Source organism: Cuculus canorus, chromosome 5 (genome assembly GCF_017976375.1).
Source record: "Cuculus canorus isolate bCucCan1 chromosome 5, bCucCan1.pri, whole genome shotgun sequence".
NCBI classification, from domain to species: Eukaryota; Metazoa; Chordata; class Aves; order Cuculiformes; family Cuculidae; genus Cuculus; species Cuculus canorus.
The window spans coordinates 22,097,602-22,117,595 of NC_071405.1; the positions used below are offsets into that span (position 1 = coordinate 22,097,602).

At 37.5% G+C, this 19,994-nt stretch overlaps 1 protein-coding gene across 2 annotated transcripts in view; it reads right to left on the minus strand.

The window, feature by feature from the left end:
- The window catches only part of GALC (galactosylceramidase), a 35,419-nt gene extending 16,253 nt beyond the window's left edge, over positions 1-19,166 (minus strand). Inside the window, exons 1-7 of one of the 2 annotated variants that reach the window (XM_054068211.1) lie at positions 18,915-19,166; positions 18,005-18,073; positions 15,973-16,036; positions 13,881-13,994; positions 13,155-13,294; positions 12,688-12,726; positions 3,483-3,613 (exon numbers count right to left, since the gene is read on the minus strand). In XM_054068211.1, coding sequence (XP_053924186.1) covers positions 3,483-3,613; positions 12,688-12,726; positions 13,155-13,294; positions 13,881-13,994; positions 15,973-16,036; positions 18,005-18,073; positions 18,915-19,070 — 713 coding nt within the window. In that variant the 5' untranslated portion in view covers positions 19,071-19,166. Of the gene's footprint in view, positions 1-3,482; positions 3,614-9,049; positions 9,178-12,687; positions 12,727-13,154; positions 13,295-13,880; positions 13,995-15,972; positions 16,037-18,004; positions 18,074-18,914 lie in introns of both variants that reach the window. The other variant, XM_054068212.1, reaches the window with a different exon arrangement.
- Positions 19,167-19,994: the final 828 nt, after the last annotated feature.

Consider the following 19,994-nt stretch of genomic DNA (forward strand, 5'->3'; position numbering starts at 1 on the left):
TCCTATTCAATATAAAAACTAATTTTTTTAAAAAATAAGAACACCATTTTTTAAGAAAACCCCCAAACTTCTAATAGCCCTGTAGAGTGTATACTTTAAAAAGATTCTCCCAAATGCATAAAATAATTACTTGCGATCAGATTACAGTGATGGCTTTTACACTCAGTATGTGCTGGCTTTGTTGAACTCTGATTTATATTTAAACAAAACACTACAGCCCTCTTTTAGATACCATGTGCAACCCTACAATAAACACAACGTGTGCAGCAAAGAACAGGAGATAGCCGTGTCCAGAAGAGTGTGCTCTGATCTTTCAGCAGTGGAAACAACCAGCAAAACCACAGATTCTTAAACATCTGCCTTTTCTGTTGCCTGAAAAGATGAACTGGAGTAGAGTTTATGCATCATTTCTATAGAAGTGATGCTTCAGCAGAAGCAGTGGGACTTTGGATTCTCTAGTCAAAGGAGCAGTCATACATACTATAACAGAAAACCATTTCAAAGACAATGGAAAAAGTGATGTATATCGTAACAGGGGAAAGAATGGATCCTAGTGGAGAAAAAGCAAATTAACAGTAGAAACAGAATTACAACAAAAGTGACACCTAAGTTTAAACCACGTATCAATATAAGAAAATAATTTACTATGTTACTATCAGTGTTTGCATTTTTAAATCACTGTCATTTACTAAAAAAATATTTTCATTGTTTCATCCTTCTTTCAGTCTCTCTGGAACCAGAAGATAGTGGGTTCATTATCAGGGCCTCTAGGCTCTAACAAAGTATTTTTCTAAAATACTAACTATTATGAGATTAAGTGTTTTATACAGCAGACGGTGAAGCAATATAACTCAAATGGGAAAAAAATCCACGGTAGCCCATGTAAGGTGACTAAACTAGATCAGATATATTAAGACAGCAACATTAATTAAGAAAAGCTCTTCTACTTAGGGATTGCAAATGCTGCTTCACAGAATTACACACAGTTACTTAATTTGGGTAACTTCATTAAAAAAAACAAAACCAATAACCCTTGTGTTATTTTTTGTTTTGTATATAGTAATGACCCAAAGAGCAGGAAAGGGAAATATCAGGATAGAAATAGCAGTTGTTTCAACCATTTCTCTCTCATGCATTAGTACAAGGCTGCAGAAATGAAAAATCTATAGAAAGATCAGCCTATATAACACCACCATTACAAAAATTTTGCATTAAAGCACTATGAAAACCTCAAAATCGAGTTTTCAAAAACATCCCTAGAAAACAGAAATCATGAGCTAACAAGACTATCTTTCCTACTTCTCATTCAATATCAGTACACAGGACTGGGAGGCAGTTGGGATAGTTTGAATCCCCACTACAATTGTCACCACGCCATGACTCCATCATGCAGTAACGTCACATCATCTTTCTTCTTAGGTTGTTAACGTGGGCATAATTAGGACTAACAAATTTCTTTAAACAGCTTGGTTCACTATGACCCTTACATCCAGCCAAACACATGTTTAGAACTAGAACATATCAGGTTAAGAACACTGATTCTTCTAATAAAAAAGACTGAGTTGCCCCCTAATGACATATTACATTTATATTAGGTAAAAATGAAAGTTGTTACTCCTAAACTGACTGACACTTTCTAAACACTTCCTATTTTCATTCAATTAGCAACAGAAGGCCGGGCACGGAGGGGGGCTGGGATTTTCCACAGGGAGAGTCAGAATAACTTGGTGTCTGACTGTAGAGCATGCAACATGTAGAGACTAGCACACCTAAAGTTCTCCTATGAGTAAGGATGGAATTTCAAAAGCTACAATGTAATTTAAATGTGTTCAAAGTAGGAGTAGTATTTGTTTATGATTTATTATCTTTCACTTCACCAGTAAAATCGGTTCAACCATAATAGCTCTGAAAAGCTGTTTGGAAATATCATTCTATTAAAGAGCATCGGTGACCTGGGTAATTCCTACGTGGGTAATCATTTATTAATAATTTTACAGTGTGTCTTTAGGGCTCCCTCCAGTTTCTAGCCATTACAATATCTTACAGATGAAGCCTGAACACAAAGAGAGCAAAACAAAACAAAAGCAACAGCTTTAACTAATCTTCCATCTATAGCTTGTCTGATGAGAGACCTCACAGATCACAAATTATGTTACCAAGTTCAAAATTTATTTTATCTATAGCCACGTAAAATCCTGGCTATCTGAAATACTTTTTATAATTTCAATTTTAAAAACTATTAATTAAAAAAAAAGTATACTTTTTTTTTTTTAAAAGATACCATGATGAGACATGCTTTGCTAGATGTCCAGGTGCCAACTGATCATCCATTGAGATGATTGAAGAGAGTACTTCATTCACTCTTAAGACTGAATCAGAGTAGGGAAGTAAAATTTAGACTTGCACAGACTTAAGCAACTCCAGCTTATTGAGAAAGCATAAAAAACAGTTGAGCATCAGTGACTGACTCTGGCTGCATACAGGTAGCTACCAAAACCCAGAAAGGAAGCATGCTCACTCTCTCTAGGTTGGAATCACCATAACTACAGCAGATTTGCATTTGGTCAGAGTGACTTCTCAATTTCTTTCACTTGCTGATATGCACATGATCCAAGACTCCATTTGCAAAAAAACTGTCAGGATAGTTTTTGTTCTTCAGAACAGGGGGAGGGATTGATTAAGGGCTGGGCATTGACTGTCTACATGTATTTAGAGGGAAAGCCTTTATTATTTCTACATCTCCTATGGGTCAGATGAATGGAAAAGACTCAAGTTGAAGCAAGGAACAGCCACATCTGAAGCATGTCATTGGGTTGGGCAAGAACCTATGGAACTTAATAATTAAAATTTAGAGCTACTGTAAAAAGAAAAGTTAATGAGCAAGTCTTACACATATTTCCATTCAAGAGAGAAGTCAGTAATCAATCTCAAATTTAGTCTACTACTTTTGCAAAATATTAGCATCATCATGATGAAACCCAGAACCAGAAAAACAAGTCATATAGTTGCAGCTTTCCAAACATGGGAACTAAGAATCAAGATGTTACCATCAAGGTATCATAGGCCCAATTAATTTCTGAATCGTATCCATTTCTGTAACAGACCAGTGAAAGTCAGTGACACAAGCCTGTATACAAAACAGTAAAGCTAAAGCACTTTTTACATATCAAATATAGGAACCAAAGCAACCCTCATAATAAACATGGTTGTCCAAAAAAACCCTTCATTTCATCAGAAGTGCAACTACAGGCAATAGCAATCTTCCACATGGTAGGAGACACATGATTCAATTACTGGGTTGAAGCTGTCATCAGTACAACAGCCTGTGCAACTTCATGTGGGTTGATAAGATCATATCAATCCTTTTATTGCAGGTAAGAGTATAGAGGTGTAAAAGCTTTGGCTGCGCTAGTTATAAATAAGCAAGGTGAAGACAGACTATGAACAAATCACCAAGAAAGAAAAAAGAGAGAGCCCCCTACCCAATCACATCGACCACTCCGTTGAGCTCAGAGTCAATCAGCAAGGCAAAGGAAATGGGTTCCCACAGTCTATCGCTGGCTATGATCCTCACCTGCTGCAGGCCATGCTTATCCAATGTGTATCTCAACAGCTTTGGGGAAAAAAAAGAAAAAAAGGAGAGCAAAGAACAGAGAGAAGGGACAAATAAAAACATGTTTTTCCAATTGTCAAAAATGCATAATGGGAAAGGCAGCATCTTCTTCAGCACTATTTGGATGCATTTAAAAAAACAAATCATGTTCCGATTTTTGTTACACCAAACAAGATGTAATAGATTGTCAAGTATAAAGTGCCTTCAAAGGAAACCTTCCTCTGCCATGCCAAACTCCGAGTACATGACAAAAGGAAACACGAAAACCACTCAGTTTCTTACACACACAAACCTGCAGATAAAGACTATGCATACTGCTTTGTCATGCAAGATACTTTATTTGCAAATCAGCCACTTAGATGTTACAATGCTGAGGGTTAGAGTACAAGAACCCTACAGAGGGCAAGGACAACTGAACTATAATTTATAAGCCCTGTGAAAGCACAGTAAACATCTAATTAAGAAAAAGAGTTGATTCCCCCTATTCTCCCTGCTAATCAAATGTTTAACAGCAAAGTAACACAAATGAGACCAGCTCTTCCTAAACTCAACCAATACAAGAAACAAAAAAAAACTTAGATACCTACACACCTTACTACTCAACTGTGTTTTATTTCAAGTTCTAAAACTGCAACCACTGTACACTTCCCTAAAAGCATTTTAAGGCCTTGAAAGTCAATGGAACAAACCTGAAGTGTCACATATTCTCAAGTCTAGTGATGTAGTTTCTGGAAGTCCCCTAAACAGCATTTGTTTACATGTAAATTCAGGTAACACCAAATGCCCAATTACCTTCAAATGATTCTGAGTATTCCTACCATATATATTCTTCCTTTACACTAACCACAGGAAACAATGCTGCCACAGATCTGAATCTGAACTAGCTTATGTGCAGTCTGACAGTAGCCTGAAACATCAATATTTCCAGTCTCCATGTCTTAAGAACTTTGTCTGAACACAATGTTAGTATTACCTCTGCATTGTATTTTCCTGTTACATCTTGCATTAGAATAAGGCAGTATTTGGTTTGCACACTGAACATACACACAAAGACTAAAGTATTTAGCGATTGAGAGGCTTCTGATCACTAGAGAAAGAGTGTTAATGACAGTCTTCAAGAAGGAGGCTCTGAGAAACCACAGGACCATAGATCTAGCCTCAGTCCCCAGGAAAGTTATAGAGCAAGTCTTCCTGGAAGCCATTTCCAAGCACAAGAAAGATAGAAGCATGACTGGGAACGGCAACTTGGATTACCCTTGGATACCAAGGGCAAAATTACGCTTCACAAACATGACAGCTTTCTATGACAAGATGAAATCAGGTGAGATGAAATCAGTGGATGTCAGGTACCTTGACTTTAGCAGTCTCCCACCAATGCAGATAAAGTCCAACCAGAGTGCAGATTGCCAGCAATGTCATCATAGGCTGATATGAGGGCAAATACTGTTTGTTGTCTTTACTAAAACTCAGGAAATTCCCATTTTGCTTTGCTTACATGCACAGCTTTTGCCTTCCGAATTAGACTGACTTTCTCACAACCCACAAATGTTTTCACTTTCACCCTTCTTGATGGGAAGTGAACAAGTGGCTGCGTGGGGCTCAGCTGCCTACTGCAGTTAACCCACAAAAAGGTTACATGCTGAGAAGGAGGGGTGTTATTTAGGAAGGACTAACAGAATGGAAAAAACAGGCTGACAGGAACCTCATCAAGTTCAACAAATGCAAACACAAAGTCCTACACTTGGGACAGAATAACCTCTTGCAACAATACAGGCTGTGGACTGATGAAAATTCAGTTAGGTGTAAGAACTTAAAAGGAGAAAAAAGAGAAAAAAGAGCATGTGTATTGCCAACCACGTGCATTAAGTGGCTCAAAGTGCTCATGAAGATACTAAAGCTGACCAAGCCTAAGCATCATGATCTAATTGCATCTGCTTGATGCAGGTGGATTTAGACAGATGACCTCCAGAGGTCCTCTGCAAACTAAGTTAGTCAATAATCCTACCCAATTACAGATAACATCTCCAGATATAAAACATTTAAAAAAAAGGACAAGACTCTTCTATTGCTTTAAATCAAGACAAACTAAGTCTTAAGACCAGCTACATAAATCCAAAATTAAGTTTCTAGATTGTGCTTTGAATTATGTAATACACAAAACCCATTTAAAATTATGGCGAAAGCAGCATGGTCCAAACTCTCAAGTAAATCCAGAAGACAGTATTTTCTATAATTATTATTCTTCCACCAGCTTAAAACAATCTTAGACAAGTCAATTCATCTTTCTTTCTTTCAACAAATGTTTTCTACCTCAGAGAGAGCAAGTAACAGTGAACTGAACTTGTTTCTTCCTATTGAACTAAGAAAACATTCCTGAATCATAAGACTAATGATTCCTCTTAAGTTGTAGCTATATTAAGTACAAAAATCACCAGAACAAGAACTCCTTGCATAAAAACTCAGTCATTGACAAATAGCTCTTAAATACATCACCGATCTTCTTTATCCATTAAGACTTACCATGATTTTTATTTTTTTTTTTTAAATTACAGACACCAGGAGATGGGAGAGGGGAAGAAACGAAGAACAGCAATAGTTTCTGCTATTGGATTGTATTAGAAACGATTCATGCTAAATCAAATAGAAATAAAATATGATTTGTTCTGTCTGGTACGTAAGAACTGATGAACATATGACTACTGTCCACTAATAATGACTTACAAGACAAAGATAACTGAAATAATTGAGAACTACGGAAAAACATTTTCACTTTGTCCAATTCTAGATAAACACCAGAAAAAATATATTGTGTAATATATGCATGCCTAATTGTGTATTGGCATATATGACTTTAAGAGCAGAATTGCCAGACAGAATTATGGGCTCTATAGGCTTTGTTAAAAACAGCAAACAAAATCCACACCTAACACAAAAGATGCAGTACCGAGCCATAATACATACTCATATATATGCTGTACAAACACAGAAACAGTACCCATAAAAAAACATAAGAAGACAGTAATGAAGATAGCCTCGCAAACAAAATAAGGCAGCATGACATACACAGTTTAAGACTGAAGCTAACTATGACAACTGGGTTTTTTTTTTAATTTATCAAGCACTTTATGAATAGCTGGTACGTATTTGATTTAGTAGCAGACAAAACATTTTTCTTTTCCTCTAACAAAATTCCTGTTTTTAATGGAAAGCAATGACAACTTATTAGCATAAAACGATGCTGAGCAATATGTTCATGAATACTATTCCTTCAGCCAATGAAACTGAAACACACTGAGTGATAACAGTTTGGAAGCCTTTGTTCTAATGAGAGCATTTTTCAAACCACAAGCCAGCAGACAACAAGTACGGAAGGGCAAAAACAGACATAGAAACTTTACCTTAAATCTAAGTTAGATGTGCTTCAGATTGCAAATGGTATTTTAGACAAGGATAAAGCTCCACAGGGAGCAATAGTATTGAGGTAAAAATTACCTGATGTGAAAAGAAAGGAAAGGAAAAAAGATAATTAAAGGAAACACAAAGGAAAGCGAAAGGTTAGTTACTTCTTGTGGATAGGTGTCAAAGCAATCTTTCCAACTGTCTTGTTAATTTGGAAATAAAACAATATAAATTTAAATAGAGGTTTCCATTCCAAAATAGAAGAACTAAGAATGGGTCACAGAAAGGCTTATACTTGAAAAGAGATTACAGAACAATGTATAGGGAAGGATTTCTGAGAAAAGAATCTAAGACTATTTAGGAAAACAGATTGACTAGCAGATTTTGCAAATAACTAGACAAGTTTCTCAGACACAGAGATACAGTGTCCTTTTAGCAACTGTCTGAACCTGAGCATTTGAAGGACAGACGCTGAATACAATTTTTTTTTTCTAGGTCAGCAAGAATCTGTTTGGTAACCGATGCCTTAAGAGTCAGCATTGGCTGAGAAACACGGTGTTTTCATTTTGTACAAACCTTAATTTCTTGCACTACTGCATGAGAAATATTCTCCTCACTCTTCATTTTTTGTGATCAGCAGGGGTGGTGCAGTTGAGGAAAAAGCTTTATGACATTCTAGAACAACCTCTGACAAAAAGAACTTTCATTTTAAAAGAAAACTAAAATATGTCTGCTGCAAAAAAAGACAAAAGTACTCCTAGTCTTGATTTTTTCAAGTCCTTAAACAAATAAGAATGGTACACATTCAGTGCACTCATACTGCAAGTTTCACTGGCACATAAACCACAACTACAACATTTCCTAACACATTACAACTTGCTGAGATGCAAGTCTTTCATAACCTAAGGAAGCAACAAGTTTTTAAAACAAATGAGTTACTCAATGCTGGCATTATAATCGGTATTTTCAGGCAGCCACTTCCAGGTGACCACGGTTTACAAGCTCAACACCCATGAAAGCAGTTCCTTTATAAAAACCTTGCCTAACTGACTTGCTATAACCTTTGAACCAGGCATAAGTTTAAATAATTATGAGCATACCACACCCCCTTACATAAAGGTGAGGATAAATTATACACTAGTGACTACAAGCATGTTCTTATCACAGTAGGGTTAACAGAGGTAAGCAAGTTAACAAATGTCATCCAAGTAGACAATTCATACACATATAGGTCATTTTCAATAGGAAAGGGCTATAATTTTTAAAAAACGTTTTAGTTTTGAGAAACCAGAGATTACCAAGAAAGTAAGAGCAGTAGAGTAAGTATCAAGCCAGTTGAGATAAGCAAGGTAGTAAGAAATTTACCTGTACTCTTCATAATAAACTAACCAAGTTGCCATTTGCTAGAATTACAACAGTGGGCATTCCTAGCTGCTAAAATTGAGATTAGTTGTATTAGTTTAAAAACAAACTTTGGATGCTTGTTTTGACTCCTACTTTACTGTCTGTCTGTATGCTTCTAGTACTCTGTTATCAGATACAAACAACAAAAACTCCCAGCTTTAGGGCACGACCAGAAAAATCTCAAGCGAAGGACACATAACAAGAACACATAATAAGGAATGCTGCAAGCTGGGAATTCTCAGGGTGACAAGTTACAGTTTACCTGAAATTAAAACTCATTACAGACCAAGAATCCAGTCGTAAGGTTTTTTCTCACCTTGAAGATGCACATGCAGATTAGCTAGAAGTCTCCAGTGATTCAACAGTGCTAAGATAAGAAGACTAAAATAGCTTCTAACGGAAGCCTTGAAAGAAATTATGGAAGTGGCCAGGTTACCTTACATATGTACTCAACTGAAAGAAGAGGAAGATAGGAAAGAGTAATCAGTCACTACTGTACGTGATGATGACAAGACTGAGAATTGCTAGGAAGTGTTAAATAAGAATGTGGCTTCTTAAAATGGAGATGAAGACTTACTTACAGAAATGAAGTAATAAGTGATGTGTAAAACTCCTCTTTTCTACCACACTTACCCGACTACCTCAACAGCATCATTAAGATAGGGATCAGATATCATTGCCTTTGAAATGTTCCAATCTCCATCCGCAGCGATGATGCCAACGTTCCTTAGACCCAGTCTGTCCAAAGATTGTCGAAGTACCTTAGTAAAGATAACACCACTTAAAGTACAGCCTTCATCAACCAGGCAACATGAAAATTTCAGACTGAAAAAACTGTAAGAACCATAGGACCATCTTTGTCTTCAGACCAAGATGTACAAGAAAAGTTCTCACTTCTCAAAGGAGAGCCATAACGACAACTAAGAATGTTAACAATTGGTATTTTAAGCACTAAAGGGTTATCTATGACATTTAGACAGCCGTTACACAAAAATGGTCTTCTCATCACTTGGATTACTTTGACACTCCATATGGATATGAGTACTCTGCTTGGACACAATGAAGATTCTGACTCTATCCATGGTGTGTACGTAGTTATGTACAAGTAACAGACTTATCATAAACTCAGTCACATTAAGCTGATGCAAAAAACAATGACTGGCTGAAAACTTGTGGACATACCTCCACAAGTGATCATAAGTGAAAGTTAACCTGATCCCAAAAAATTATATTGAGAAAAGTAGAACTGAAGATTTAAAATAGAAATAACCTTGTAACCACGCAGTTCTCTACAAGAACAGAAATCTTTGCCAAACATCTGTCCTTTACAAGTGAAGAGAATCTAAGCATTTTTTTCACAGACTATTTTACTGAACAAAAAAAAATCCTTGATGTATTAGGTATCTGATATTTAAGTTTACCCACTATGTGGTTCTCAGATGTCTCACTAGTTTTCTGGAACATAATGCATAAAACTGGAAATGCATATTTACAAGAAAACTTGGAACAGTCAATTTGGAATTCAAACATGCCAGGAGAAGAGAATTCCTATTCCTGTGCCTCTCCACCTTCCCCTTACTATTTCAATGTCAAAGATTATACACCTCTCACGCCTGTCTGTGGAACTTCTCAGACAAAATATACCAAATATACCCAGACAACCTATATCCAGCTCTAACAGTTAAGAATGAACCAGGCTCATACAGACTGGTACTACATAAGCATGTTTTATCTGAATATTCAATTAAAAAAAAAAAAAAGTATTTTTAGCAGCTTCCAAATACAGTTCCACCTGAAAAAGGACATCAGTCCAGTCTAAAATCCTCTTTTCAATCTTGACTATAGAGGAATGATGTACTATGTGTTGTATGCATGCATGCATGCGAAAGGTTTTCCCAACCATTTGAAGATCAGTAGGCATGAATCCTTAAAGAATTTCTTGCAATAGCCCTCCAGCAACATGAAGGAGAACAGCCAGCATTTCTATTTTGACCTGTGAGCTGTAGTCAAACAGGGACAAAGCACAGTCCAAGTGTTGGTGACAACAGAAGTCTAGATCTAAAGTACAGGAAACTCACTGAGAAGAAAAGTAGCAATGAAGTTCTGTTCAGCTGTTTGAAGCCTTTGAAGCATAAAGTTCACCAGAAGAAATATTCTGTGATGGTAGAAATACCTAAACTAAGGTTCTTGAAATTTAAAGCCTTCTAGCTAGATAAACATTCAGAAAAAAATGCCAAACCATAGAGATAATTCAGAAGAATAGAATGACTTGAAATACTGCAGATCACTTATGTTGAAAGATAAGTACCAAGGACACAGAACTGTAGACACTCAATGCACTCCATAACAACATACACAGAATGGCCCTCCCACACCCAATATTCATGTGTATACACAGATACTCCTTAAAATTTAGGGTTAATTTAAGATGCCAGTATCTAAAAATATAATCAGAAGAACAAGATCTTCTTGAGCAAGAATTTATAAGCATTGGAATCATCATTTCTTTATTCATTTCTTGTACTTAATAAGAAACATAACTAGCGTCTTAGTGGATGAAGTAACTGAAATAACTTCTTACAAGCAAATGCTTAGGAAGATAACTAAGAGCTTATCTATGTCACGTATCTGTTGGACATTACAGAATGTTCGCAACTGCACATTTCAAATGGCAGACTACAACTAGAACTACCATGCTGATAAGAGAATAGGTGCCACGTAGCACTGCAAAGTGTAAGAGAATTAATGGTTAAACTGGTCTTAAAAAAGGGCCCTGATATCAATGAACGTACAGCAGTGGGAAGGCTGACACTTTGCAGCAAATATTTGAGCAATTTTAGGATCAAATTTTAAACTAAACATTTAGCTCCAGAAGCCAAAAGCTTAGTCCAAATATGACAACATTTTAAAAGCTAACAAGCAGAATGCCACATCTACACTCGACAGTTTGTTCTCCACATTCATTCTCCCATTTGGAAGCCAAGACAAACAGACAAGAAAGCCTCCATGTGGCACGACAAAGGCCTCTGCAAAACACAATATTTCTATTTCTTACCAGAAAGCCATAAAACCAGTTTTTAAAGAAAAGCCAACCAGTGATATAGTGAAATGGACTCGTGTATTTTATTTATAGTAAGATCTGCGTTCTCCCTGATGATTCTTTTTACAAAAAGTTCAGTCTTATAGGCATTCTAAGCAACATACATACTGAACACACATTTCCCCCTCCAACCCTACCAGCACAAATTACCTATGATTAGGATAATCCTCTAGAAGACTACAAGCATCCTAAGTGATTTCTCCACTAACTTATACTCGATTAGTGAACCAATTTTCTTTTTAAAAAAGAAAAGCCTGGAACCCATATTGCCTGACAATTTGGTCTAAGATGTGGTAAGACTGGAAACTAAGTTACTGTGATGGCAGTGGACCTGGTGAAACAGTTTAAAATACATGGTTGGTACTGCAAATAGGGAACAGCTGTAAGGACATTCAACTAAACTGATTAATTAAGGCAGATGGGATCCAAGTTCTGGAAAAAAAAAATAAAGATCAGCAGTTTTCCTACACACTCAATTTCTTTTCTTTTAAGAAGAGGTAATGCTATTGCTTCTTAGCCTGAAAGCAGCAACAAGAAAGTGAACAAAAGCAGAATCTTGTACTTAAGATTCCACTATAACACAACACACAGAACTGAGTTTTGAAAGACGGGCAGAGAGGCAGCAGGGGCAGGCAGCAGTGAGAGAGATTAGTGCTATCTCAAGGTGGCTATGTGAAATACTGTGTTCCTCCAACTTTTTAGAAGAGGAGGTACTAAATTTTGCACAGTTAATAACAGAAAGCCGCTACTATGTTCCATAAGACAAGAACCTGTTTTACAGCAATAATTTAAGGGTATTATATCCACAGGAACTGTGCTACAGAATTTTAGGTAACTCTAGATCTTGGACTTAAAACTATACAAACCAGTACAGAGACGGTGAATATGAATTATTTCAGTAGCATTAACTGGAGCTGCCATTAAAACGTTGATATCCCAAACTTTTAAAATACACCAACACACTTGAAGTTCAAAATAACAGTTTCAGACACACAAAAAAAAGCCATCTATAGATCTGATCCTATTAGTATTCCATGCCTTCATTACATAAAACAGGCTCCAGTGAGTGGTCACAGGATTAAGATCCCTTTTCTAGGCAGACTCAGACAAATTAATTGTTTACATAAAAAGATAAACATTTCACTTCAGAGAAATAAGAAAAAATACATACCTTAATATATTTGCTGCTAAATGCCCTTTCATTCCATATCTATATAGGAAAATTAAAAAGCCATTTAGAAAAATCAGGATACGTCAATGCATATTGAAAGATTTAATGCATGTGTAAGATTATACAATCTATTAATAAACTTCATGGTCTCAGTTTGCTAGAGGAAGTGCTCTGGTTGGTTTTATCATCAGCTCTTCAGGGGAAAACTCTGCATGAAAGTTGAAAATAGCTGCTTGTTTATCAGTCTATAAGGTCTACCAATTGCCTTTTACAAGGCCATTATTGTACAAAGACTGTAAACTAACATCACTTCTGTCCTTTCCCTTGCAACAGATAATGCCAAAACCGCAATTACAAAAAAAAATTCTCTTCCCATCCCCCAACTCCAGTAATCAACAAAAAGAGACAAGACCAACAGCTTAGGAATGAGAATACATTTAATATACAGGAAATTTTGCTTTACTAACCCCAACATAATCGATGTCCAAATCATGATACTGTTTAGCTCCTAATATCCAAGAAACAACATAGTAAGCAGTGACATCTGGATAGTCATAGGGCCAGTTTTCACCCTTCCCTATCCATCCTGGAAATGTCCAGGGTAATCCTGGAAAGACAGAACAAAAACAGAGGAATAACTGGTCGGTCAGTAAGCTTCAATATCATGCTGTAATTTGTTCTACCTAAAATGAAGGAGCAGATATGCACTTCAAATTCAGATTATTCCAGTGAAGACAATAACACGTAACTTATTTAACTGGATAGTATGATGTAACAAATTGCGATCTAACATACTAATAGCTGGTTTACTTTACTTCTCCTGATTTCTTTATTCTATTATTTAGAATTCAGCTCCCATGATAAATAATGGAAGTTCAGTGCCGTGATACAGTTTAAACATCAATGTAACTTGATATAAGCAAATTATTAGCCATTTCTTATCCTATGCTACTTGTTACATACATTCCAGTTATGATGCTTGTTACAGTAGCACTTGTGTCACTCTAACAAAGTAAAACACAGTATGTTAAAGTGAAGCATCAAGGCAAGACTACCAAATATCAGAGATTCTGCTTTGTCTACTGCAAAATCAAAACATCTGTCCATTAAAATTAGTATCCTAATTAACAGTCAAATATGTAGTTTAGTTAGGGGGAAAAGATGTTTAAATGCCAAAGTTCTGAGCAATTTACCAATCAGCTTAATTTTAGGGTTCCTTTTTTTAGCTTCTTTCATCAGCCACCATTCATAGCCCCGGAAGTAGTTCTCATCATTTTCATAGTGCATATGGGAGGGTTCAGTACCATCTAGGAAGGAAAGAGATAGGTAGCTTACAATTATCTTCTATGTTATTAGCTGTTACACATTACAAAGTTTTCTGTATTGCTCACTGCCATAACACGCCAGCACTTATTTCCAACACAGTTCACATGTTCTTTGGTACATATTTCAAAGCAAAATGAGTAGTGGGAGGGAACATGCAAGACTTAACCACTCTTCATTCTTATCATATTAACTTGGCATAAAATTATTATTTTTGATTTTTAAGGGACTATGCCTGCTTTTAACAATATAATGTGATTTACTATTGGTCATTTTTTATCTCCAGCTATGACAATATTAAACCTATCTCGCTGATTATCTTGGTCCCGCAACCACTTAGAAACTTAAAGCATTAAGATCATGGGAAAAAAAAAATTCTAGAAGCAGGTTATACCTCAACCAAAAAGGAAACAGAAGAAGATTATAGTTTCTTTCTTCCATGCAAGGCAAGACCAGGGAGAGAAAAGAAGGAACTTCCATGAAGTTTTTCAATGATAGAAAAGAGATTTTTTATTTTTATTGTAAAAGATCCGGTGTACAATTTCCATGTTGTTCCATGACTCAAGAAGAGTTTTTGGAATTGAAAAACTGAATTACGTACTGAAAAACTGAATTACGTACTGAATTCCTTCAGGCAAAGGTAAACAAACTAGAAAGGTGCACAACAATTAGTGTTGCATGGCAAGTCATTACACACAAAAGTCAATTAATAACTTGGGCACACAACTGTGATGATCACTCATGCTAAACTATACCTAACTGTTCCAGAGATCTCTTCTGATGAGACTAATTTTTTTCACGAAGCCTGCTGAAATAGCACACTACAGAAAACAGGATTGATTTTTTTTTTTTTATCTTGCTACCACTTGACTATTTGGAAGTTCTATTTGTCAGAGAAAAGCAAATAGATTCCAAACGTAGACTCCTGATCACACTTCAAGCAGACTCTTGATCACGCACACCTCTGAGTTCAGACTAAGAGCTGCAGTCTAGTGTGTAGAGATACACATCTTATTATTCTCCTCCTAAAATGTGGAAAGCCATCACACAAGTATGTAACATCCTCCTCAGCCAGCAGCAAGAGTGTTTGAAGAGAAGGTATGTACATGCATGAAGATGATCCCATTCTCCTCTATCAAGGAATTTTTGACCAAATATCAAGTTCTTAAACTCAGCATAATACTTTCTGCCATATTACTTTTTCTTAAATAAACCAAAGAAACAGACATTTATATTTAAATATATATATGTTTAATGTCACAAAGACAAACATCACCCTTTCTATTTATTAACTGAGTTTGGTTTCAGTCTATACTTGACGTGGCCAAGATTCTTCTCTTATGAGAAGAAAAAAAAAAGCACAAATATACAAACTGCACTCTACATACCACTTCTCAACATCTGATCACAAGCAGTTACTAAACAAAACATATTATCCTATACGCAAATATAGTAGGCTAGGCAAATTACACCAAGACATTTTAATCTGCAATCGTGACCAGGAAAAAAAACCAAAACAATAGTGCCTACTCTCAGACACCACCACTCTAGTGACATGTAGCAGCTCATTAAAGCAAAGAAACATAATTGCTTCTGACCAGAAGCCTTTTGATGCCTTTAAGACAAAGTATCTAGTCCTACACAAGTTTTACAGTTTGCATTGCAAAACCATTGTTTGAGAAATGTTTTGCAATTGAGAAAGCTACCAGTTTCTCCTTAATCTTGGGGGAGAGAACTTATTTCCTCTAGAATGCAACCTATCAACCATAGCATAGTGTGAACTCTCTCCAGAACATTAGTGTAAATTTCTCTTCTACAGGTTAGCAGACATTGTTCATGTTTTTCTGCACTTCACTACAACCACAGAATGCATCTCTCTGCTTCAGCTAAGTGACACATGCAGGACAGGTTACTTACAGCACCACTACAAGAAGTTAAACCCTGCTTACACAAAATCCATACCTGTTGATTGTCCATCCCCTCCAATCTCCACTTTAAGGATATGTAAAGCAGCAGCAAAATTTGGCTAGAAAAAAAAGAAAGACAGAAAACCAAACAGAATCCTGCTGTTAACAAGAAGAATGCAACAAATAAGTGTATAATGTTGAGAATGCTAAAAATTCAATACTTTGTCTTTGAAAAGAGACACTATAGGTGCAGTGATTCTAATACACAAAACTCAGCTTCAAAAGAAAATTGAGCAAGATAAATAGCACACACATCTTTAGTCGGTTTCACTGACTCTTGCACCATTAATGACACTCCACACCAAGAGTGTTATGCTCAAGAAAATACTGAAGTAGAACATGGGCTCTATGAGGAACACAACAGTATTTTTAACATTATTAAGAATCAAGTTTGTTCTCTTTTAAAATCAAGTTACTGAAGTTAATATCTTTGTAAGTAATATATTCTTTACTGTAAAGTGTTACACCACTTAAGAGAAAGAACATACATACATACAGGTCAGAAATAATCTGCTCCCTACAGGTGGAATGGCAGAAGAGGAAAAAAACACCACATTCAAAAACAAATGGCCCCTAGTGCACTAGCCTTCCGTTAGCATCTGATGGTAGAGAAGAATGTAAAGTTCAAGCTCATACAGGTGATCCTTCTCCTAGTTAGGTTATATCTATATAGAGATAGATGACTATATATGTATAGTTATATCTCTCTATACATAGTTGTATCTATATATAGAGAGATATATAACTATATAAAATTATAGTCATATCATGTTCTTCCAGCCATTAGTGGCTTAAGAGTTGCACAAGCCAGAAGTTAAAACTAATCATTATTTTAATGACCACTAACAATCTGGCATCCTCAATCAAATTACTCAAGTATAATTTGGCATCCAAAAATATCTTAATATGTCAGAACGCAATTTGATTAAAAAAATATGCTGTACAAATGATAGCTTGTTTGGCTAACAAGTTTTGGATTAATTTGTTTTTAATTAAGCAGCACATATTCCCAACTTACCATTTTTCTTCCTGACCTATCTTATTGTAAACTTCTAACACATTTGCTCTCCCATCCCCCACTACAAAAGCTGATTGACATTAAAAGACAAGGAAAATGAGGCAAGCTATACCTCTCCCAAGTATACCATGACAGCTTATGAGGTTTTGGTGAAAGAACACATTAGAAGTTCTTTCAAAATCATGATCTTTCAGCAAGACTCTTTTATAACATGCCTACTGGCTCCTTCAGAAAACTCACATTTACCACACACATCTTTGGTCTCCAAAAAATGTAAGTTTTGATACTCCAGTCACACATTATGCCTTACTCTACCCTTTAAAATCAATTCTTTAAACTACACAGTAAATTATTCTCCTCCAGCCATACAGATTACACTACTTGAAAGTGACATAACATCCTCTTTCAGCAGAGTAGTTTACAGTGCCAAAAGCAAAACAAGTTATTACTGCTCTGTGTGATAATCTTACCATATATTAGGTTGAGTAACTCCACAGGTTACACTTGTCAACTAAAGCAGCTTACAAATCATTAATGCTTACACGTCTTCTAAAGTAACTGCACTTCTACTTGAGAACAGTTTGGAATACATATTCCATTGAAATGATGCAGCCTTCACAGTAATTTTCACATTATATGAATCTATCTGAACTCCAAAAATATCAAGCCTGTCTCAAAGATGCACTTCCTGCAACTGCTGCAAACAGCTGAGCCGTTCATTTCAGCCACAAAAACAACTGAATCCTCATTAAACCCACACAGTTGATGAAAATGTGTTGAGAACACACAAAAGGAATTTCCATCATTATTTGAAAATACAGGCTGTTGAACAACATGTTGGTTGTCAGAAACAACAGCTAAAATTTAAAGCTTTGATAAAAATTGAACATTAAGTGGCTGCTTTGTCTAATTTCAAGTAATATAGAATATACTATAGGAGTTCCAACATTACACAATAAGAAATCATGTATGAAATTAAACATAACTGTAGAAGTGAAGATGACTTTACCTTAAACAAATAATCTAAAATCTGGGAGCGATAAGGTTCTTCATAGTTCACCAGGAGTCTAGATGTGGCCTAAAATGTAAAGAAAACGTGAAAACATGAAAACCTAACTTCCAAATATCTAAGAACATCTCAGTTTGTCAGCCTAGGACTTTCACATAGCTAATAAACCTATAAAAATAATTACAGCACAAGGAACTCAGCTAAGTCCCTACAAAACTTCTTTTTTAACCTTTCATTCATGCATTTCTGGTCACCTACGCTGCAACTGCCATGTACTCAAGATACCTGCAATTTACTGCAAAGAGTCCAAAGAACAGAGGAATGGAGGTCTCACAGGCTTACTGCAAGCAAATTAAGCTCCTCCTCAGCACCATTTCTCCCACTCTACTCAAATTTCCCCGCTGTGGATCCCCATATACTAAAGTCAATGGGAGATGAGGAGGGCACAGGCAGGAGAACAAGGAAAGAAACCCAGCAGGTCTAAATGTGCTCTGCTCGCTGGACCCCAGAAAAGCATTCGACTGGCTGCTGGCTTCTCCAGCAAGACCCTCTACAGAAGGACCCACCCTGGCTTAGCTCCTCTAGTGGCACCGAGGACATGGCTGGCCCTCAGCACCCCAAGAAGACTAATGAGAAAGAACCCCCGCACACCTGACCAGGTATCAAACAGAGCCCGGCTCCAGCTCTCTTCACAGCCAGGACTCCTGTTCACATAGCTCCCCTCAGGACCTCCACCCTCACAATTCTCTCTCCAAGGCCCTTAGAGACACACCCCGCCCACGGCTCCCCCAGAGCCCCCCCTCCCCCGAACCCCTCACGGCTCCCTCAGAGTCCCCCAACCCTCACGGCTCCCTCAGAGCCCCAGCTCCACGGCACCGCAGGAGCCCCCACGCCCGCCGCCGCCGCTCACCCCACCGCCGCTCAGAGCCCCGATGCCGTCGAACTGCCTGCCCAGCCCGTCGGCATCGTCCAGCACGTAGCCGGCCGTCGGGAGCGCAGCGGCAGCGAGAGACGCCGGGCCCCAGCCGAGCAGGACGCAACCCCACAGCAGCGCCGCACAACCCATCCCGCCCGCTCCCCGCAGTCCTCGAGCTGCCCGACTCCGCGAGTCATGTGACTGCGTCACCTGGCCGTCACCTGGGGGGCGGAGCGCCCCGCGCCGCCATTTTGCTAAAGGGAAAGGCCTACCGGTTACGCCCTTCCGGGTTGAAGCTACTGGTTGCCATATTGGGAAAGGGCGAGGCAGGTTCCGCTTGGTGCGAAGCGTGCCGCCATGCTGGAATCAGGCACTGAATAGCGAGTGAAGCTATTGCGGAGCCATCTTGGGTGTGGGAAAGCTGCCGAGCTGTGCGTGGGGGGCGCGGCTGCAGAGGGTTGCTTTGGCAAACATACCATCGGGTTGTGTTTTGGGTTGGAACACAGATCCTTGCTTCGGAGTGTCTGGCAAGGCACAGCAGTTTTCATGGGAGAGGAGTGCTGTTTCCTGGTGAATCTCTCATTTCCACCCCCTCACCAGCAGCCAGTTCCCTGGTTTTGTCCCTCTCTTAATGATACCAAAAATGCTGGTGTTTTTCATCCACTGTTTTGCTACTGATGTGATTGTAATATGAAGCCTAAATTATCAAATCATTCTTTACTTGTGGTTGTTCCTGAACTGGTATCGTAACCCCCTCCACTATGATGAAAGAGATGCTTTACACACACTTGGTTAAATTAATGTCTAAAATAAATTTCAGTCAAACCTTTATTTTCAATGAGGGAAAAGCCATTAAACAAAGACCTGTTTAATCACTTTTCACCTGCACTTTCCTAACATGGTACCTACTAAGAACAATGTCTGGTGAGTTGGTTCTGCTGTTTTGTTGAGGGTTCCTATATTGGAAAAAATACAAACAGTTCTTACCATTATTAGAAACAGAGAAACACAGTTGGTAAATTTCTACAGTTCTTCACTGACAGTGGGACTGAAAAATCAAAGGCAGCAAGAGGG